General features: G+C 49.5%; 1 protein-coding gene across 1 annotated transcript; it reads left to right on the top strand.

Moving 5' to 3' along the window:
* Nucleotides 1-5: 5 nt before the first annotated feature.
* On the top strand, nt 6-20813 carry PLK1 (polo like kinase 1). The gene is made up of 10 exons (XM_027613777.2): nt 6-10151; nt 10799-10967; nt 11669-11813; nt 12885-12978; nt 14441-14660; nt 18084-18239; nt 19344-19421; nt 19620-19774; nt 19876-20058; nt 20306-20813. Exons 1-10 carry the CDS (start codon nt 9744-9746, stop codon nt 20510-20512), a joined length of 1815 nt encoding a protein of 604 aa, XP_027469578.1. The 5' UTR covers nt 6-9743; the 3' UTR covers nt 20513-20813.
* The last annotated feature ends 10 nt before the right edge of the window (nt 20814-20823 follow it).

The raw sequence follows: 20823 nt of genomic DNA, 5'->3' as shown, positions 1-20823 counted from the left end.
AAGCAAGCTCCTCGCTGAGCAAGGAGCCTGACATGGGGCTCGATCCCAGGACCCTGGGATCATGACCTGAGCTGAAGGCAGATGCTTCACCGACTGAGCCACCCAGGCACCTCTGTTTTCTATATCTTTTTCACCTGCACATTAGTAGAGGTATGGACTAGACTGCTGTAACAAGAGACCATGGAAATACTGTGGCTCCAACAAGTTAGAAAGTTCTCTCTCTCTCACCTAACAGTGCAGGGATAGGCAGGTTGTTCAGGGCAAGTAGGTGGCTGGGCTCCATGAAGTCATCAAACACCCAAGCTCCTCCTATCTTGTCACATGGCCATGCTTAGCCACAAGGGAGGCTGTAAATTTAGTCACTGACTGGGTAGCCAAAACTCTGAGGAAGGAGATTTCTAACAGTAAAAGGAAGGGAGGGGGGAGACTGGACATAGGGAGACAATAAGCAAGCTCTCCCAGGCCTGTGTGTTAGCTTCCTTTTCTCCTCCTGCAAGGGGGCATTCTCCATGCACTGTGGCACGTGGCAGCTGACAGCTCCAGACTTGTACCCTCTGAGCTTGGTGACCCTGAAAGAAAGGCTTCTTCCCTCCAGTTCTAATTGGGGAAGTCCCACAGAAAGGTTCTCAGTGACTTCTGGTGAATCCCATACCCTCTTGGATTAACCACTGCAGCCAGGGCCCTACAATAAACCTGATCTGGGTCATGAGCTTTCCTCCATCACCCTGTGGTGGAGAAACAGCAGAGCCCATCACCAAAGCAAGGTGCTGGGCAGATGGAAACAATAGCTACAGTGAAAGAGTCTATAATTATGGACCGATACTGTTAGAAAGGCTGTTGACAGCCTTATGTGTCCTAGGAAAGGCCAGCTGGACTCTTGTCTCCATGGTGGCTCTAACCCCAGGGACAATCTGTCACCAGATAATTACCTTTAAAACCCCAGAGAAGAAAGTCTCTTTGTCCTCACAGTACTCCCAGAAGAGCAGACTGATGGGAGAACCTTGGTTGGAACTGTTTCCAGTTGGCTTAGGGTAGAATGGGGATTCACTGGCTCGTGGAGCTGATAAGGCTAGGGCCAGATGGGGTTTCAGGCCATATTCCAAGACTCACAACAGCATCATCAGGGATCTGTCTCTTCAGCCCTTGACTCTGCTTCCCTTTGAGTTGGCTTCACGAGTGACCCTCCAGCTCCAGTTATTGGTAGAAAGAGCTCCCCTTCCTTTTTTTTTTTTTTAAGATTTTTTATTTATTTATTTGAGAGAGAGAGAGAGCACAAACAGGGGGAGGGGCAGAGGGAGAGGGAGAAGCAGGCTCCCCACTGAGCAGGGAGCCCGATGCAGGGCTCCATCCCAGGACCCCTAGATCATGACTGGAGCCAAAGGCAGCTGCTTAACTGACTGAGCCACCCAGGCGCCCCAAGAGCTCCCCTTCCTTGACAAAACCCCTGGACCTGGTTGTCATTGGCCCAAACCTGGGATGTATCCAGCCTCAAGTAATCATTGTAGCCAGGAAAATGGAATGCACTGATTGCCTAGACCTGGGCACATACCCACATGGACTGAGAGCTGGCGCCTAGTGGTTGGGGGGGGGAGGTGGTATTATCAGAAGAGGGGATGAATGGCTGCAGGGCTGTCCAGTTCAGGCCCTTCCTTTTCTCCAGTTGTCTTCACTGCCCACAGTCTCCCTGCCTACCCTTAACCATCTCTCCAGTCTCTCATTACCCTTGATCTTGTTGAGGGGGGGTGCCTTGTGAGAGGCACCTGGGCCTGGCACAGAGAGGATGTTGCTTAGGCAAAGTAGAGTGTTCAATAGAGTCATTTAGAGGATGTTCCTCTGCCTGGAACTGCTTCCTCGTGGACCCCACGAGTCTGTGGAGGGACCCCTATCAAGGCCTAGATAGAATTTTAGTTATGGACTTGCGTTCTTGTCTGGGCCCACCCAGCTGTGAGTTCCTGAGGAGTCAGGTGTGAGCCTGTGGGTATCCAGCACATACTTAATGGGGTGATTACATGGATGTGAGCTCCTCCTCCCCTGAGTCCCTACCCAGCCTAGATAAGTCTCACGTTGCGGGATCCCCGGTGCAGGGAACAAGGTTGAATGACTGACTCATGTGCCTCATGTTGACTGATCTGTTGCATGTGGTTGCACAGGGCTCCTGTGGTTAATTGGAATCTGCAGTGCCTCTGAATTAGTCACTTCTGCATGGGCCATTTCACGAAGAGCCTAAGGCCATAGTCCCCTTCTTAGTCACTCTGACCCATGTGGCTGGTGACAGACTTAAAGTAACTCAGACAAACATTGCTTCTATTTAATACATCCTTGGAAGCTTCTCAGCTATAAAGGGATCTTGGTGGCTAGGGAGGCCTTTCTTGGTGTATTGATCTGGCCAGTGAGAGCCCACAGGGGTCTAGAACATGGAGCCCCAGACATGTTTTGACTTGCCCTCAGCCATTCTCCAGGACAAATTGACGTTAATGGACATGGTTGGTTGCTTTGGGTGATCAGATCTGGCTGGCTGGTCCCCTGGGGGTAGCTTCTGTGGAGCTGTGAGGCCCCTGTTGTTACATTGGCAGTGTTGAGACAATGTGTTAAGGCTTGGTTATTTCAAAACAGTTGTCAGCAAAGTGTCCTGCCAGGTTGGACCAGTTCTGTAAATCCATGATTGCTGAAACTCTTCTAGAGCCCCCAGTAATGGTGTTGTGCTTTTCTAGACATACACTTGCTGCCTGTAGGGCTAGGAAGGTGGGACCCTGACCACTTGCTACATCTCCCATTTACTCATTTAACAAATACCTGTTGAGCCACTGCTGAGTGCCAGGCCCTCCCCTACTTAGCTCCTGGAGATACAGTGGAGAATAAGATGGGGCCAGACCCTTACAGATTAGTAGGAGAGAAAGCCAAGGAAACAGAGTGCTGTGATGGAGGCCTGGGGCCTTTTTTTTGCATCATAGTGGTGAAGACTGTGGGCACCAGAGACAGGCAGACCAAATCCCGGCCCTGCTGTTTACTAGCCTTGTGACTTTGGGCAGGTTATCTCCTCTTGTGGAACCTCGGATTTCTCATCTATAAAATGGGGAACATGCGTAGGGGTTGTTATGAGGATTTAAATGCATTCAGATGTGTAAAGCAGGAGTCCTGGCTCAGGGTAAGCACTCAATGACTGGTAGGTTTAACAACTATTGTTAGAAAGTGATACATCTTGAGTGAAATCCCTCACAGTATAAGGGACAACATTCTTACATATTTTTAAATTTAGAATAAAATTAAAAACATCGGTTCATTTAAAATCACTCCACCACAAAGAAGAGATCACCCTTCCTTGCCAGGCACTTATTAGAAAACATTTAATCCTCCCAACTGTCAAAAGTGTAGGGATCTTTACAACTCATTATACAGAGGAGGAAACTGATCATCAGAGAGGTTAAGTAAATTTGCCCAGTGTCACACGGCTAACTAACGACTGAGCTAGAATCAAAGCCAAGTCTTATCTGGCTGCAAAGTCCATGTTTTATGCAGTTCCCCCAGTATCCTGGGCCTCCAAAGCACTTGGCTCTGAGGAGGATCCTTGCTGCCCAGTCGGTTAATCCTTTGTTTTCCTGAAGTTTTTGCTGGTGGGTTGGCCACACCTACTTTTCATGAAGCACTCTGACCCAGGTCCTGAAATGAGAAGAGTTAGCACAAGATGTCCCTGCTTCCCTAAGGAGAAGAGATGGCTTGTTCTGTATCTCCAAGTCCATTGGCCATCACACAGATGGTTCGGGCATATGAAAATCATCTAAGAGAAGAGACATGAGAATGGCGTCCACACCCTCTCTGGTTTTAAGACCTTGGGTCTGGACATTCAGCCTTGGTCTTTCTTAGCCCTACCAACATACCTCTTTTCAGCTGTATTCATCTAACCTTTGGTGTCTGCTGGGCACACTTTCTGACTTTGTATGGAACAGCAAGAGCCTGCAGAAGCAGTAGGGCCAGAGGAAGGGGAGAATAAGGAAATTTGAGACTCAGGAACTGCAAGGCCTCTTGGAGACCCTGAGAATAGCCACAGGTTCTCTTTATTTCAATCATCACAACAGCAGGAGGCATGATCATGTGCCTGGTGTGTTTGAAGTGCTGTCCTCACAGAAGCTCTTCACAAGAACCTTCGGAGATAGGCACGTCCCACATAGAATCCTAGGAGATGGGCACTATAATTATCTCCATTTTATAGAGGTGGAGGTAAAGGCACAGAGAGGTTAAGTAGTTTGCCCAAGGTCATACAGCTAATAAGGGGAGGAACTGGTGTTTGAACCCGGGGTTCTCTAGTCCATGAGTTTAAGATCTATGTCATATTGCTTTTTGGTAGGGAGTGAGTGAGTGAACAAATGAGTCTGGGATTGGCAGCTAGCCAGACAGACAAGGCCCCCAGGGACACCATGAGGGGTACTTTGGAGCTAGCAGAGTTGGGTTGCAATTCTAGCTGTGCCACCTCCTGCCTACAGGACCTGGGGCGATAGTGCTCATTTCCTCATCTTCAAAATGGGAATAAGGTCTTCGTGAGGATTCAGGGAGATCATCTCTGTAAAGCTCTTAGCCCCATGCACGGCATCTAGTAAGGGCTCAGTAAGCGTTCAGGGACACTCTGCAGATAGATGGTATTAACGTGGCATAATTGCAGCTGTACTGATCAAAAGTCCATGTTGACAAGAACTAGAAAGGAATATGAAAACAGTTGTTAAAGGTTGAAAGGGAATTAAAGTTTCTTCAATGCTTTATCATTTCTTAAAAATGTTCCTAAATGGAATAAATAAAATATACATGCAGTGGGTGTTAAGTGGTTTTTGATCCCATTGTTTCAAAGTCTTATGGGGGTTGTTTCTACCTCTGCAAAAAAGAGTTAGCACTTCAGGCCTGTGGTTATAATTCTGTCAATGCTGAATTTGCTAGGGGTTTGAGTGAATTTGCAATGAGAAAAAAAGGGGAAGTTTTAAAAAATGACTTTGTATTTTGTGGCTTTTATATCTGGAAATATAAAATCGATTTAAAATGTTATATAGTTGTAATTTCATAAATGCTAGAGGGATCATCCCATCAAAGAGAGATGCAAAAAAAAATTAAGAAGGTGTTGGTGGGATACAGCTTCCTCCGTTTTGCTACCAGTGGGTGTGTTGGAGTTTAAATTCTTTGAGTATCAGAACCAGAACAGGTCTTCAGGACTGATGATTTTTGCTGTGATTAATGTCTGTTGGAACCTCTGGAAGGTGCGACAACATGAAAAGAGAGGCAATTTCTGGATGACAATGCACATTTGGCATTGGAAAAAGCAGTTAAATTGCCAGTGAGCCCTAGTTGAAATCAAATGTCTGACGCATGGAGGCCGATGACTGGCCAGCCTGATGCGCCTGGTTTTGAGCCAGTCAGTTCGGACTCTAAGACTGACAGCAGGAAGAAGAAGCCTTGCTCATCACTTAGACCGGGACCATGGCTGTCTGGTACTGCAGTATGTCTTTCTGCAACAAGCCGGAGAGAAGCAGCTGATTCTCGGAATCCCAGATCCCCTGATTCTTCTTGTCTGGATGTGATGAAGCTGAAAACTGCTACAGGCCGCAGGGAGCTGTTTCAGTCCCAGCAGGAGCCATGCTGACCTGGAAGCAGACACAGGCTCCATGTAAAGGACTCAGACCCTGCGGCCACTGGAGATTTAGGACCCCTTCTGTGGAGCTCTAAAGGATGAAGACCTCCATCGTGGATGCTGGCTGGACCATCAGGCCACACACATGCCCACAGAAGAGGCCTCGTTCTCTTATGAGACCCTCTAAAGATCAAGTTGCTGGTCAGCTCTTCATCGCTAACCTGGAGGCTACCCGCACCCTAATTGTGATCCCTGCCAACAGCTGCACATTGGGGGACGGCACATCACAGGGACTGTGACCCCTTCTCCTGCTGTTGACAGATCAGACTTTGGCCTTCTTGATGGGGATGTCTCACTGCTGCTGACTTGCGTTCAGCTTTCTAGATTAGTTGCAACTCACCACAGTGGGCTGATTCTACTCCCTTACTCCACCCCCCTCCATCCACACTTAGTAAGGTTCATTATCTGAATAGAGCTGTCTCTATTCAGAGAGGGATTGATCGAGGCTGTTCACTGGATAAAAGGAGTGGGAGGTTCTGTAAACCCATTTTGAAATTTTTTGAAAATTCAGGCTTTCATCCTCATTAGTCGGCTAGGGCTGCCATCACAAAATGCCTTAGACTGGGGGGCTTAAATAATAGAAATGTGTGTTCTCACAGTTCCGGAGGCCAGAAGTCCAAGACCAAGGTGTCAGCAGGTTTGATTTCTCTTGAGTTGTCTCTCCCTGGCTTGCAGGGGGCCACCCTCCCATGTGTTCTGCCGTAGTCGCCCCTCGGTCTTGTGTCCTAATCTCTTTTTACAAGGACACCAGTCAGATCAGATGAGGGCCCACCCTAGTGAGTCCATTTTAATTGAGTCACCTCTTTGAAAGCCCTGTCTCCCAATATAGTCACATTCTGAGGTACTGGGGGTGAGGGCTTCAGCACAGGAATGGTGGCGGGGGGGCGGTTAGGGTTACAGTTCAACCTACATCCTGACCAATTCCCGAATTTGTCTTTCTGGTTAAGTGAGATAAAAATGTTTACCTGCAAAAACATATTTGTGCCTCCTGCATACAGTCCTTGCAGATAAAAGGCCTGGAGAAAAAGAGGTGATTGAAAGAATGTTGTTGGGTTGCTGAATGTTGGGGCCCGAAGACTTTGTAACAGTGGAGAAAAGTACTGGCACCTGGGGAGCCTTGGGCAAGTGGGTGGGGGGCATTTATGACCTTGGTTCTTCAGAACTCTATCTGGAAGCTTTCCCCTCTTCCTGACAGAAGATTCCAGAGCTGCCTTTCCATGCGCTGGAGCGCTTTGAGCTCAGACTGCTGAGCCTGTGCTCACAGCTCACAGCACTGCCTGACAACAGAGGGTCTGGGCTCCCGCACTTCCCACACAGAACGCACACTCACAAGATGCATACCTCTGTATCATAGACAAGCAGAACTAAGGGCTGGTTGGATCTTTCAGACTGAATTGGAAACTCCAGGGCAGGAGGCCGCGTGGCAGAAGGCTTACATTGGGGGTCCTGTTAACCTCCACCACCTAACATATGCCCTGCTTGAGGTACCCTAACATTGCAGACTCGTTTCCAGGGGGACCATGTGCCCTCTGGGATTCTACTTCTCTCTCTGTGCCCTCTCGCCACACTGCTTCAGCCCTGGAAGGGTTGATCTGAAGATCAGCTTGAACTTGCTGGCCACAGCCTTGCTGTACCTGAATTGGTATCTAGGGCCAGGTAAAAATGAATCATACAGAAGTTTAGTTAGGGAGCCACTTGACTTTCTAAGATAGACTGTTGTTTTTATTTAATTGAGGTATAGTTGACATATACCATATCTAAAATAGACTTTTATGGCTAATGGGATTTATTTTAACTGGCTAAATGTAGGACCTCTAAGGAGCATAACTGAGATCAGTACTTCAGGTTGGTCTCATCCTTTTGCATGGGGTCCTACTGATAATAAACTTGCTGTATAGAAGCCTGGGCCAACGGCCAAGGTGGGGGCTGGTGCAGAAGAGAGTTAACAGAGTAGGCCTGAGACTGCTCTCCTTGTTTGCAGTGCTGACATCTGGGTAACTGGATTTCGGGAGGATTCTCAACATTCCCTAAATGATAAGAGTGGCTCACTGTGCCTAAACTGTGCAAACAAAATGGTTTATGCTGAATACCTTGCTTTCCTTCCAGGAATCCAGAATTTGGGTATGTGCTAGGCAGAGGGTGCCGACTTGACTGGCCCCCAGTAAAAGCCCTGGGTACTGAGTCTCTAAGGAGCCTCCCTGGCATATAACATTTCACACTTCTTATCGTAACCCACTGCTGGAGGAATTGTGTCCTGTGTAACTCCACTGGGAGAGGGCTCTGGGAAGCTTGCTCCTGGTTTCCTTTGTTCTATGCACCTTTTCCCTTTGCTGATTTTGCTTGATAGCCTTTCGCTGTAATAAATTATAGCCTGCTGACAGTAAGACTATATGCTGAGTCCTGTGAGTCTCCTAACAAGTCGTTCAAACTGCAGAGTAGTTTTGGGGACTCCCAAGATGGCACAAGGGAGACTTTTGGGGTGTTGGTAGTGTTCTTTTCCTCAATTTGGGTGTTGCTCATGTGAGGTGGGTTCAAGTTGTGAAAATTCATTGAGCTGTAGTTATGTAAACATTTTCTCTACATATCTTAAACTTCAATAGGAAGATTACACACCACAAGGATAAAAAATAATAGCAAGTTAATTTTTTTAAAAAACCTTCCTTTTATTCAGCAAACATTTCAGTTACTCCTTTTTACTAGGCATTGCTCTGGGAGCTTGGGACATGGGCTAGGAAAGACGTCATCATCACCTCTCAGTTTATCAGGAGGCAGGTAAAGAGATACTTACCATATGGTTGATACTTGCTGGGCTCTATCCAAGACATCATAGGGTACAGGGGGGGGAACAGAGAAAGGGCTTCTAACTAGGGCATTTTGCTGTTCTAGGTCTGCCACTCACGTACTTTGGGAAGTCAGGCAAATGGGCCGAGATAGCAGCGAACTATCGCAAACTAGGAAAGTATGTGGCATAGAGTTGTGGAACCTTCTAGTTTTTGTTTGTTAGGAAAAACCAAAGCTGAGGTTTTATGTAAGCTCTCTTGATTTTTAAGTGCTGTAAATGAATCCAAATTTTCAGAAGTGGGAGGCCAAACAAAACATACCCGTGCAGGGTGTATGGCTGTGGCCTACCAGTTTGCTGGGCATTCTGCCAACCAGCCATCCTTCCTCTCACCAGAGACTTGGGGTCCACTCTTTTAGACCCTGGGAAATACAGCAGTGAGCAAGCCAGACAGACAACTTTCTTGAATAGTGGCGGGGGGTGGAGGGGGAGACTGGTACTGTGAGCCTCAAACATCAGTATGTGTGGGAATCACCTGGCAGTCACATTGAAAGGAAGATTACTGAATCAGGAGGTCTGGGGTAAGGCCTGAAATTTTCTTTCTAACAAGTTCCCAGGTGATGGTAATGCTGGTGGTCCCTGAACCATATGTGCTTTGAGTGGAGTTTGCTGTATATTCCGGAGGGGCTTAGGAGCAGCTGTTATTCTGAAAGTAGGGGCCTTGCCACGAAAGGGCATCTGCCTGGCAAGCTCCGTGTTTTTACTTGGGTTTTAGCTTATTGGGGTGTCTCAGAAGAGAGCTGAGGACATCAGAGGCGGGTGCCTAAAGCTGCCCTGCCAGGTCTCTATTCTCGAGTTTATAGTATAGAAGGCGGGGCGGGGGTGGAGGAAGGTGTTAGGAAAAGCTTCCTGGAGGAGGTGCATGGGAACTGCAGGAACTTCCTCGGCCGCGGAGAAAGGGAGAAACCCTGAACTCCCCCCTCTCCTTGGGCCGGGTCTCGGCATCCCCACGCCGGGTACGGTTTCCCAGGCATCCCACGTGTCTGCTGTGCGCGAGTCCCTGTCAATCAAGTCTCCCCCAGCCCAGGACAGGGTACGGGTTTAAAGGAGGCAGCGGTGCGGAGCGCTCCCATCGTGCCGCGCGGCGGGCGGGTTTGGATTTTAAATCCCCGCGGCCAATCAGTGGTGCGCAGGCTCTTGTAACGTTCCCGGCGCCGCGTTTGAATTCGAGGAGGAGCGAAGCGGTGCCAAGCCTCTGCTCAGACTCTGCTAGGTCCGCGGAGCAACTCCGGGAACATGAGTGCGGCGGCAACTGCAGGGAAGCTGGCGCGGGCACCAGCCGACCCAGGGAAAGCCGGGGGCCCCGGAGTTGCAGCTCCCGGGGCCCCGGCAGCCGCTCCGTCGGCGAAAGAGATCCCGGAGGTCCTAGTGGACCCGCGCAGCCGGCGGCGCTACCTGCGGGGACGCTTCCTGGGGAAGGGCGGCTTTGCTAAGTGCTTCGAGATCTCGGACGCTGACACTAAGGAGGTGTTCGCTGGCAAGATCGTGCCTAAATCGCTGCTGCTCAAGCCGCACCAGAAGGAGAAGATGTCCATGGAGATATCCATTCACCGCAGCCTTGCCCACCAGCACATCGTAGGCTTCCATGGCTTTTTCGAGGACAACGACTTCGTATTCGTGGTGTTGGAGCTCTGCCGCCGGAGGGTGAGTGTCGCTGCCTGGGGGCCGGGGTTTGGGGGGCTCGGGGGGCTTGGAGCTGCTAGAGAGGAGGTGCTGGGAACCTCGATCTAGGGGTTGTAAAGGCCTCGAGGAGAGGGGAGAGGGTGCTTGGCACTTGGAGCTGCTAGGGGGAGGGGGTTCCTGTTAAGTGGCGCCCGAGTCCTGTTGCTGCTAGGGAAGGCGGCTCCTGGACGCTAGGTGTTGAGCGGGTAGGAGAATCCTGGTACTGGACGCAAGGGCTTCCGGAGTTGCTAAGGGGGGAGTCCCGGGGAAGGGGTGCTGCGGTTCGGGAGCTTCCGGAGTAGGGTTGGGTCGGGGAGAGGGTGGTTGGAGCCAGACTTCGGAGCTTCCGGAAGGAGAAGCGGCTGGAAAGGGATCTCCTGCGGCGCGAAGGCCGGGGGAGGGATACTGCCGACTCGGAGCTGCCGGGAGTGGGGCTGAAAGAGGCATCCCAGGTAGGAGGCTTGGGAGGGAGCTAGTGGGAGAAGGGGTGCTATGAACGGTAGTGGCCAGGCTCGCAGCTGTCCTGGAGAAGGAATGGGGAGAGGAGCCCTGGGCTGCCTTTAATGACAAGCCCTTCCCCCTGTGCCTCGGTACCGGCTCCCCATTCCTCCTCTCCTTCCCCCACTCAGTCTCTCCTGGAGCTGCACAAGCGGAGGAAAGCACTGACTGAGCCGGAAGCCCGCTACTATCTTCGGCAAATTGTCCTTGGCTGCCAGTACCTGCACCGAAACCGGGTTATTCACAGGGACCTCAAGCTGGGCAACCTTTTCCTGAATGAGGATCTGGAGGTGAAAATAGGTGAGTGCTGGCCCTGCAGGAGGAGTGCTTGACACCCCCAGAGGCGAGAATGAGGAGGAGGAAATAGGAAGGAAACAAGGGAGGGAGGAAAAGGATGGTAGAAGTCTGGGCTGTTGATGGCCTCTAGAATCCTCTCTTTCTTACAGAAATTTAAAACCAAGAGCCCCAAACCTGTATCCTGCAGATGCATTTTTTAGTGCTTCCACACAGTACTTAAAAAAAAAAAAAAGAATTTGAATTAGTTTCCATGGATATAAATTGGGATGTTTGACATAAAAATTGGGATTTGGAACTCCTTTTAAACAACTGGGAGCTTCCTTAGTTCTGAGACAGTATCCCCTCAGGCAGCTCTTTGCTGGGCTAAAACCCCTCTGTTCCCCTTAGGCTCCCTCCGATTTGCCACAGTCCCCACCTCTCCGTTATTAACTCACAAACTTCCCAAATAGGGGTCCTGACCTTTACTTGTTGATCCCTGAGGGCCCTCCTTTCTAAGGGGAGGGGCGAGGAGGGGCGCTGGGAGGTCCCTCCCCTGGGCCAACATGGTGGGAAGAATCTTGGACAAGCCTTGCTGCCTACAACGAGTAGGGGCCCAAGAGAGGAAATGACCCTGGTTCTTGACAGTCACACCTGTACCAGCTTTCTGCACTGCCAGATGACAGAGGCTAGCAACTGAGTACCCCCTCTTCCTCCCTCTGTCCCAGGGGATTTTGGACTGGCAACCAAAGTGGAATATGACGGGGAACGCAAGAAGACCCTGTGCGGGACTCCTAATTACATAGCTCCTGAGGTGCTGAGCAAGAAAGGGCACAGTTTTGAGGTGGACGTGTGGTCCATTGGGTGTATCATGTAAGTTGGGAGTTGTCTCAGGACGTACCTGCCCTTTTGGATGTCTCACCTGGCTGACTTTATCCTTTGGCCCTTTCTGGCTGTGGAGAGGCTGCTCCAGAGAACAGATTGCCCAAAAACAAAGCCTGGTTTCCATACCTTTCCTTGTCACTGGTGTATCCTGTGGGATTCCTGCAGCAGCCTGGGCTAAGGCACTGGGGAAGAGGGCTGGGAGGCCTCCACAAACCTGCTCTAGGCCCTTGCTACTCAAAGTGTGGTGCAAAGGGCTGCAGCATCACCCAGGAACTTGTTAGAAATGCAGACTCTCACTGGCTCAGAATCTGGATTTTAAGATCCCTGGGTGATTTCCAGGCACAATTAAGTCCAAGGCCTCCCGAGGTGGGTGGGTGGTGGGCAGAGGGTTGGGCGTTTTTGGGTGTTCTCTTTTTTATTGTTGTTTGCCAGGGTACTGGTAGGAGGAGAAGTGAGTTGTAGCAGTGGCTTCCGTACTTCTTTGCAGTAGAGCTTTTTCAAATGAAAACTTCATGTCTTGAGTGCAGAACTATCAAAGTGGAGCTGCCTCGATAGGGGCAGGTAGCCCATGCACTGGGACCTGTTTTGTTTTGTTTTGTTTTTTAATATATTTTTTTAAAGATTTTATTTATTTATTCACGAGAGACGGAGAGAGAGAGAGAGAAGCAGAGGGAGAAGCAGGCTCCCAAGGAGCAGGGAGCCCGATGCGGGACTCGATCCCAGGACCCCAGGATCATGACCTGAGCCAAAGGCAGATGCTTAACCATCTGAGCCACCCAGGCGCCCTGGGACCTGTTTTGTACTGGCCGGCAGCCTTTGGGGCCCTGGATTCCTGTAGGCTCCAGCTGAAAAGTCACTACAAGTCTTAAGAGTCCTGGTGCTGTCGCCTGTCTTCTCCTGAGGGCTCAGCCCCACCCGTGTCCTGGCTCCTGTGGACTTGAGGACTATCCTTGGGGGCCCCAAAGTCAGAGTTTCCAGATGCCAGCCCTGAGATGATTTCTCTGGCAGGTAGGTTTTGGCTGGGAGCCTCAAGCCAAATCAGCCCCCTTGTGCTCACAGGTATACATTGTTAGTGGGCAAACCACCTTTTGAGACCTCTTGCCTCAAAGAGACCTACCTCCGGATCAAGAAGAATGACTACAGTATTCCCAAGGTGACTAAAACTTTTTTTTTTTAAGTTTAAGTTTATTTTGTGTTTTGGGGTTATTTTTCCCCAAAAGCTGTTTACTGAGCCCAGCCATATCCTGGGGACAGAGATAGGTCAACCCTACCCCTAGGGTAGCCATAGAGCTTTGGTGGATCTGTGTTTGAAATTACAGAGCTTGACATGTGTACACAGAGGCATTTTTTCTAAGGGGGGAGAGTTTGTAGATTCCCAGAGGTTGGGTAGATAACCCAAAAGATGTGGAAAGAAAAAAAAATGGGGAGGGAGTAGGCGGCAGACACAGAAGTGCTGCTTAACCTCTGGAAATGGACCTTCTTGATTTAACTAGGCTCTGCCACGTAGCAGCCAGATCACAGTGGGCAAGTGACCTGAATCTCTTGAACTCTAGTTTCCCATTTATAAAAGGGAGCAGCTCGTGGGGTGCCTTGCATACAGTAGGCACTCACAGAATCCTGAACCACCATGAATCCAAAGTGGTGCGCATTTTCACAGCCACTGGCATCAATGCACTGGAAAGGAACAGCCTGTTTCTGCAGAAGCCCGACATGTGGCTGCTTTCCGGTTTGGTATCTTTGACTCCCGTGAAGTCAAGGGCCATAAGGACAGACAGATGAAATCTGTCATGACATGTGGCTGCTTTCCAGTTTGGTATCTTTGACTCCTGTGAAGTCAAGGGCCATAAGGACAGACAGACGAAATCTGTCACGAAGGGTCATTTAACTGTCAGATGGACAGACCCTGGAGGGTTCAGAGTGGGTGCGCAAGACCACCCCAGTGCTTTGGTGTGGATGCTGGCTTCACCACTCATTAGGTATGTATTCTTAGGAGGGGCACTTAACCTCTCTGTGCTCCGTTTCTTCCTCTGCAAAAGAGAGATCGTAATAGAGACTCCACCCCTTAGATGTTTTTGTGAAGGGTCGGTGAGTTAATATGCATGACGTGCTTGCAACGCTGCTGGCACATATTAAGTGCACAGCTAATGCTAGGCTGTGACTATGCCTTTGACCTGTGCTAGGTTACCCCCCATCAAATCCTAGTAGGACTCCAGGCTTGGTGCTATGTCCTTGCTTTCCAGAGGAAGATACAAAGTCCTGAGCAAGTCGGGTCCCTTGCCACAGCTGCTGTTAGGGAGAGTACTGGGACTTAACCAGGTCTTTATGACCCCCCAGCCTGTGTTCTCAAGTGCTATCCTAGTGGTGAGCACCTTAAGTTACTCAAGAACAAATTCAGGGGAAAACCAATGAATTTTGAGTCTCAAAAGGAAGGAGAAGTGATCATTCTCACAGCTTAGGTTGACATTTATCAACTCAGTAAAGCCAATATGGGGAACCTGGCAAATTTATGGCCATTGAACATGGCTTATGTGGGCCAGGGGCTGTGGTGCCTTTTTGACAGACTGCACTCGGGTCCTCCATCATGTCCCGCTCACGGCCCTCCCTCTCTGCACCAGCACGTCAACCCTGTGGCCGCCTCCCTCATCCAGAAGATGCTTCAGACAGATCCTACTGCCCGCCCCACCATTCATGAGCTGCTCAATGACGAGTTCTTTACCTCTGGCTACATCCCCGCCCGGCTCCCCATCACCTGTCTCACCATTGCACCCCGGTTTTCCATCGCTCCCAGCAGTCTGGACCCCAGCAGCCGGAAACCTCTCACAGTCCTCAATAAAGGTAAAACAGTAGACCCCCAGAGAGAGCCTAGGCTTCAGATGTGTGGATGGGTGGCCCCCAGAGCCCAGGCGTGCAGTAGGACCTGCCTGTCCTTGAATCCACAGCCCCCACCCCCCACCCCCGAGCAAAATGCCCTTCCCCTGGGTGGGCCCTAGTGGGAAAGACACACTTTAACCCTGGCTGGATCATACCTGTCCTGCCCAGAAAAAGGAGAGTGGACTGAATGCCATGCCCAAAAAACTCTTAGCACTTAAAAAATTCCTAACATCACAATTTGATGGTTCATTGAAAAAAAATATGAAAAATTTCAAATATATATGTAGGGCATAATGCAGTGGACCCCCACACCCCCCCACATTCAACAGTCAGATTATGAAAAGGTGGAAGAATAACAAAAGCTCCCTTTTCTCCACCAATTAATATTTTTCTACACTTTATCTTTCTCTTTTTAGTGTATATAAAGTTATATATGTGTGTTTATGTGCGTGTGTATGTATATACACCCACTTTTTTTTCCTGAACTACTTAAAAGTAAGTTGTATACATCCTGCCCTTGACCACTTAATACTTAGTGTATTTTTCCTAAAGACAAAGATTCTTTCACATAACCACACAGCATGTGACACAGTGAGCAAGTTCAGGAAATTTAACACTGGTACAATATTTTGTCTACTGTGGAGTTACTACTTTTTGTAATTTATGGGTGTCCAGTTCAAATACAGTTTTATATGATTTTTACTTCTTTGATTTTATTCTTGTGTTTCAACTGACAATCTTGTTTCCTCATACTATTATACATACATTTTTCAACATCTATTAACTAGTTCCTCTTATTTTTTTTAATGATGTTTTAGCTTATTCAAGTTCCATTTGTCCTTAGAATATTTACTAAGGATATTTAGTGTTTTTAAAAAGGTTGTTTGAAATATTATTTTCTTCTGTGTGTGGATATAGCACCAATTTAATATATAAATTCATTTGTTTCTGTTGTAATCTAATACTGTTTTGGTTTTTGGTTTTGGGGGGTTTTTTGGTTTTGGGAGGTTTTGTTTTGTTGGTTTTTGGGAGGGGTTTGGTTTTGGGTGTTTTTTTGTTTTTTGGTTTTTTTTTTCTTTTTTTTAAAGATTTTATTTATTTATTTGACAGAGAGTTAGCGAGAGCTGGAACACAAGCAGGGGGAGTGGGAGAGGGAGAAGCAGGTTTCCTGCAGAGCAGGTAGCCCGATGCGGGGCTCAATTCTAGGACCCAGGGATCATGACCTCAGCCGAAGGCAGACGCTTAACAGCTGAGCCACCCAGGTGCCCCAAGATTATTTTTCTTTTTGAATTTTTGAACATAAAGCTTTTTTTTTTTTTTAAACTTCTTATACTGGAAATTTTCTTTTTTTTTTTTTTTAAAGATTTTATTTTATTTATTTGACAGAGAGAGACACGGTGAGAACACAAGGAGAGGGAGTGGGAGAGGGAGAAGCAGGCTTCCCGCTGAGCAGGGAGCCCAATGCGGGGCTCGATCCCAGCACCCTGGGATCATGACCTGAGCCAAAGGTAGACACTCAACGACTGAGCCACCCAGGTGCCCCATATGCTGGAAATTTTCAAACTTCCCCAAAAGTAGAGAGAACTAACTGGATGAGGAATCCCCATGTATTCATCATCCATTTTCAGTAGTTAGCAACATTACCTGCCTATACATGGTTTTATCCATTTCTACCTTCTCCCCTTTTTTTTGCTAGAGTTTTTATTTTTATTTATTTTTTTAGAGAGAGAAAGCACACGCAGAGAGTGGGGAGGGGGTGGGCAGAGGGAGAGGGAGACTCCTAAGCAGACTCCACACCCAACGCAGAGCCTGACATGGGGTTTGATCTCTTTTTTTTTTTTAGTATTTTATGTATTTATTTGAGAGAGGACCCTGTCATCATGACCTGAGCTGAAGGCAGATGCTTCACCCACTGAGCCACCCAGGCGTCCCAGGGGGCTCAATCTCATGACCCTGAGAGCATGACCTGAGCCGAAATCAAGAGTCAGATGCTTAACCAATTGAGCCACCTAGGTCCCCAGCTAGAGTTGATTTTTTGGGGGCTTTTTTTTTTTTTTTTAAGATACATATTTATTTAAGAGAGAGACAGCCTGCAAGCGAGGGGGTTGGGCAGAGAGAGAGAGAGAGAATCCCAAGCAGGATGCCCCTCTGAGTAGGAAGCCCCACACGAGGCTTGATCTCACTACTCCCGAGTCCTGACCTGAGCCAAAATCAAGAGTCGGTTGCCCAGCCAACTGAGCCACCTAGGCGCCCCCTTGCTAGAGTTTTGTTTTTTTTAAAGATTTTATATATATATTTATTTGAGAGAGAGAACAGGGGAGGGGCAGAGGGAGAGGGAGAAGCATTCTTCACTGAGCAGGGAGCCCAACATGGGGCTCAATCCCAGGACCCCGGGATCATGACCTGAGTTGAAGGCAGATGCTTAACCAACTGAGCCACATAGGTGCCCCTTTGCTAGAGGTTTTTTTGTTTCTTCCTTTTTTTAAAGATTTTATTTATTTATTTGACAGAGAGAGAGAGTACAGGCAGAGGAAGAAGGAGGCTCCCTGGGAGCCTGATGTGGGGCTCCATCCTAGGACCCTGAGATTATGACCTGAGCCAAAGGCAGACACTTAACCAACTGAGCCACCCAGGTGCCTCCTTTGTTAGAGTTTTTAAAGCAAATCCCAGATATCTTATTATTTCACATTTCAGTTCTTACCACAGGATAATTTTTTAAATTAAAAACTCTGATCTTAAAAATATTAGAAGACAAATTTCATATTCTACAAGGAGAACTAGCACATGTTGGTGGGGAAAGAAACATTAGAGCATAAAGATAAAAAAAAAATCATCCAGGCTTTTCTAACCCAAATATAACCAATGAGAAGAATCTCAAAGTGTATCTTTTCAGACACTTTGGACATCTATATAAAACTTGGGGGTGGAAAAAAGAAATCTCATGTTTTCATCAAATGCCTGCTTAATCCATTTTGTTGATGAGCTGTGTACAATCTACCGAGCCCTCCCATTTTCTTGGATTTTAATTCTTGGCCGGGCAGCTCTGAGCTGGTGGTGCCTTCATGCTGTCTCCTGGAGTGACTGGTGATGTCCTGCAGGGCCCAGGATTGGGGCAGAGGCCAGAGCATCTGAAGCTCTTTGGTGTGTGTGGTCATGAAGTCTTCCTTAAGGGCTTGGCTTCGCCCTGGAGGTATGAGTATCATACTGCTGTCACATGAGTGTGGCATCTGCTGCTCTATACCCATCACTGACACAGTTTACCCAAAGCAATGGCAGCCAAAATAATTTTTCTCTGGGGAGAGTACCAGCTGTGGCAGAGGGTCCTATGCCCCTCCCAGCCTGCTGCCTTTGTGCCCAGCTAGTGACCATGCGTCATCTTTTTCCTAGGCATGGAGAACCCCATGCCCGAGCGGCCCCGGGAAAAAGAGGAGCCAGTGGTCCGGGAGACCAGTGAGGCGGTTGACTGCCACCTGGGCGACATGCTGCAGCAGCTACACAGCGTCAATGCGTCCAAGCCCTCAGAGCGGGGGCTGGTGAGGCAAGGTGGGCATGGTAGGGGCCTGGGGATGGGGTTGCCTGCGCACCTGGAGAGGGCGGGGAAGTCTCTGCTGCAGTGTGTCCCGGGCTTGTCCGGGCCCAGTCTCCATAATATCGTTAGTTCCCTGGTTTTCTATGGATTAAAATCCAAATGGGTTAGCCTGGCATTGAAGGCCCCGCCTATCTTTTTCTGATTCATGTGTTCTGCCTCCACCAGTGCCCCGTCATTCAGCATCTCCATGAGCTACCTTATACATCTGCACATGCTCTTTCTGCTGTTCGGTGGATTCCTGCTTAGTCTTCAAGAGCCTCAGGGCTCTTGCTTATACTGTTCCCTTCTTCTGGAATGTACTTCCTGCACATATGTGCAGGGCTCACACTCGGCTCCTTCAGATGTCTGCCCCATGACAATTTCCCTGGCCCCCCACTCCTAGCACTTCTCACCCCCCCTGTATTTAAATAAGGGATTATTACATGCACTGAACACAACATTTTTTTTTTAAGATTTTATTTATTTGAGAGAGAGCACAAGCAAGGGGAGAGGGAGAGGGAGAAGCAGGCTCTCGGCTGAGCCCTACAGAGGGTTGGATACCATGAACCTGAGATCATGACCCGAGCCAAAGTCAGACGCTTAACGGACAGAGCAGGTGCCCCTGAACATAACATTTTGATGTATTTGGAATTGTATATATTCTAACAATTTCTTAATCACTCAGAACCAAAAAATTAGATAATCCATCAGCCACTGACTCTCACCACGATAGAAATAACATTTTGTCCATATTTATGTTGATCAGCCTCTGTCCCTATAACGAGAATGTAAGTTCCATGAAGGCTGGGTTTTATGCCATCACTCACTGCACCTGTGACAGTGCCCGGCACAGGGTGGGCCTTTGATCAGTGGATGGACTGAATGAACTGGAACTTGTCTGTCCTGCTGCTTGCCAGGGCTTGGTGGTGGCACAGGCCCTGCTTGGCTCTTCCTGGGGCCCCAGGCCTTGGATGGAGCCTGGGTGGGGTGCCCAGCAATCCTCCCTGGCATGGGCTACCTGAGTGGACCGGAGGGGAAGACTCTGGTGCTGACCAACCATGTGTTTGTTTCTGTCGCAGAGGAGGCTGAGGATCCCGCCTGCATCCCCATCTTCTGGGTTAGCAAGTGGGTGGACTATTCGGACAAGTACGGCCTTGGTAGGTTGCTTCCAGAATGGGTGGTGGCTCAGGTACGGCCCAGTGACCCTTTGAGCTGTTCCAGGCTCTTACCTTTTTTGGCTCCTTGGTCCTCTGCTGCCAACAATCTCCTGTCTCCCTCCCAGGCCTCTCACTTCCAGCTCCCAGTGCCCCCCTGCTCCCTTCTCCCCCTTCCTGAGGTCTCCCTCCACCTACCAGGGTACCAGCTATGCGACAACAGCGTGGGGGTGCTCTTCAATGACTCGACACGCCTGATCCTCTACAATGACGGCGACAGCCTGCAGTACATAGAGCGTGATGGCACAGAGTCCTACCTCACCGTGAGCTCCCATTCCAACTCCCTCATGAAGAAGGTGAGCGCTGGCTGGTGGCCGCGGCCTGCTGTTGCCGGGAGGGAGGCATGTCCCGGGGCTCTGGCTCCAACTCTGGCCTCCCTCCCTCCCTTTCCAACCAGATCACTCTCCTGAAATATTTCCGGAACTACATGAGTGAACACTTGCTGAAGGCAGGTGCGAACATCACACCCCGGGAAGGCGATGAGCTCGCCCGGCTACCCTACCTGCGCACCTGGTTTCGCACCCGCAGCGCCATCATCCTGCACCTCAGCAATGGCTGTGTGCAGATCAACTTCTTCCAGGTGAAGCAGGGTGGGGAGAGTCGGAGTGGGGTACCTGTACCCATCCACAGGCCCCTGGAGTGGGGTGGGGAATGGGAGGCGTGGGACCTGTGCTTGGCATCAGGCAGTAGGAAGAGCATGAGGCAAGGTGGGATGGGAACCCCTCGTCAGCTGTGGTGTCTCCCCTCTGCTCCCCTGCATGCACTAGCAGCTGGGACCTTCAGGCCATTGGTAACTCTGTCCGTCTTCCCCCCCGCTTCCCTCCTAGGACCATACCAAACTCATCCTGTGCCCGCTGATGGCAGCTGTGACCTACATCGACGAGAGGCGGGACTTCCGCACGTACCGCCTGAGCCTGCTGGAGGAGTACGGCTGCTCCAAGGAGCTGGCCAGCCGGCTCCGCTACGCCCGCACCATGGTGGACAAGCTGCTGAGCTCCCGCTCGGCTGCCAGCCGTCTCAAGGCCTCCTCATAGGCCTTCCTCCCCTCCGGACCGGCACCGCTTCTCACCCCCACAGCACCTTGGCCCGCACTGGTTAGCAACCTTCGTGCCGTTTTCTAGAATGTGCCCTCCGGCCCTGGGGGCTGGGGAGAGTTCTACATCCTTGCTGGTGGGGGTCGCCGTGTTAAGTTATTTTTGTACATGTTCGGGTGTGGGTTCTACGGTCTCTTGCCCTTCTCCCTCAGCCCCACCATATGCATTGTACAGAATACCGCTCTTGATTCTGGGACTGCCCTTTCCTTGCCTTTATATACATTAAACACATGTGAATCTTCTATTTCTTC

Source organism: Zalophus californianus, chromosome 10 (genome assembly GCF_009762305.2).
Source record: "Zalophus californianus isolate mZalCal1 chromosome 10, mZalCal1.pri.v2, whole genome shotgun sequence".
Lineage (NCBI taxonomy): Eukaryota > Metazoa > Chordata > Mammalia > Carnivora > Otariidae > Zalophus > Zalophus californianus.
This window is presented reverse-complemented; position numbering and strand designations above follow the sequence as displayed.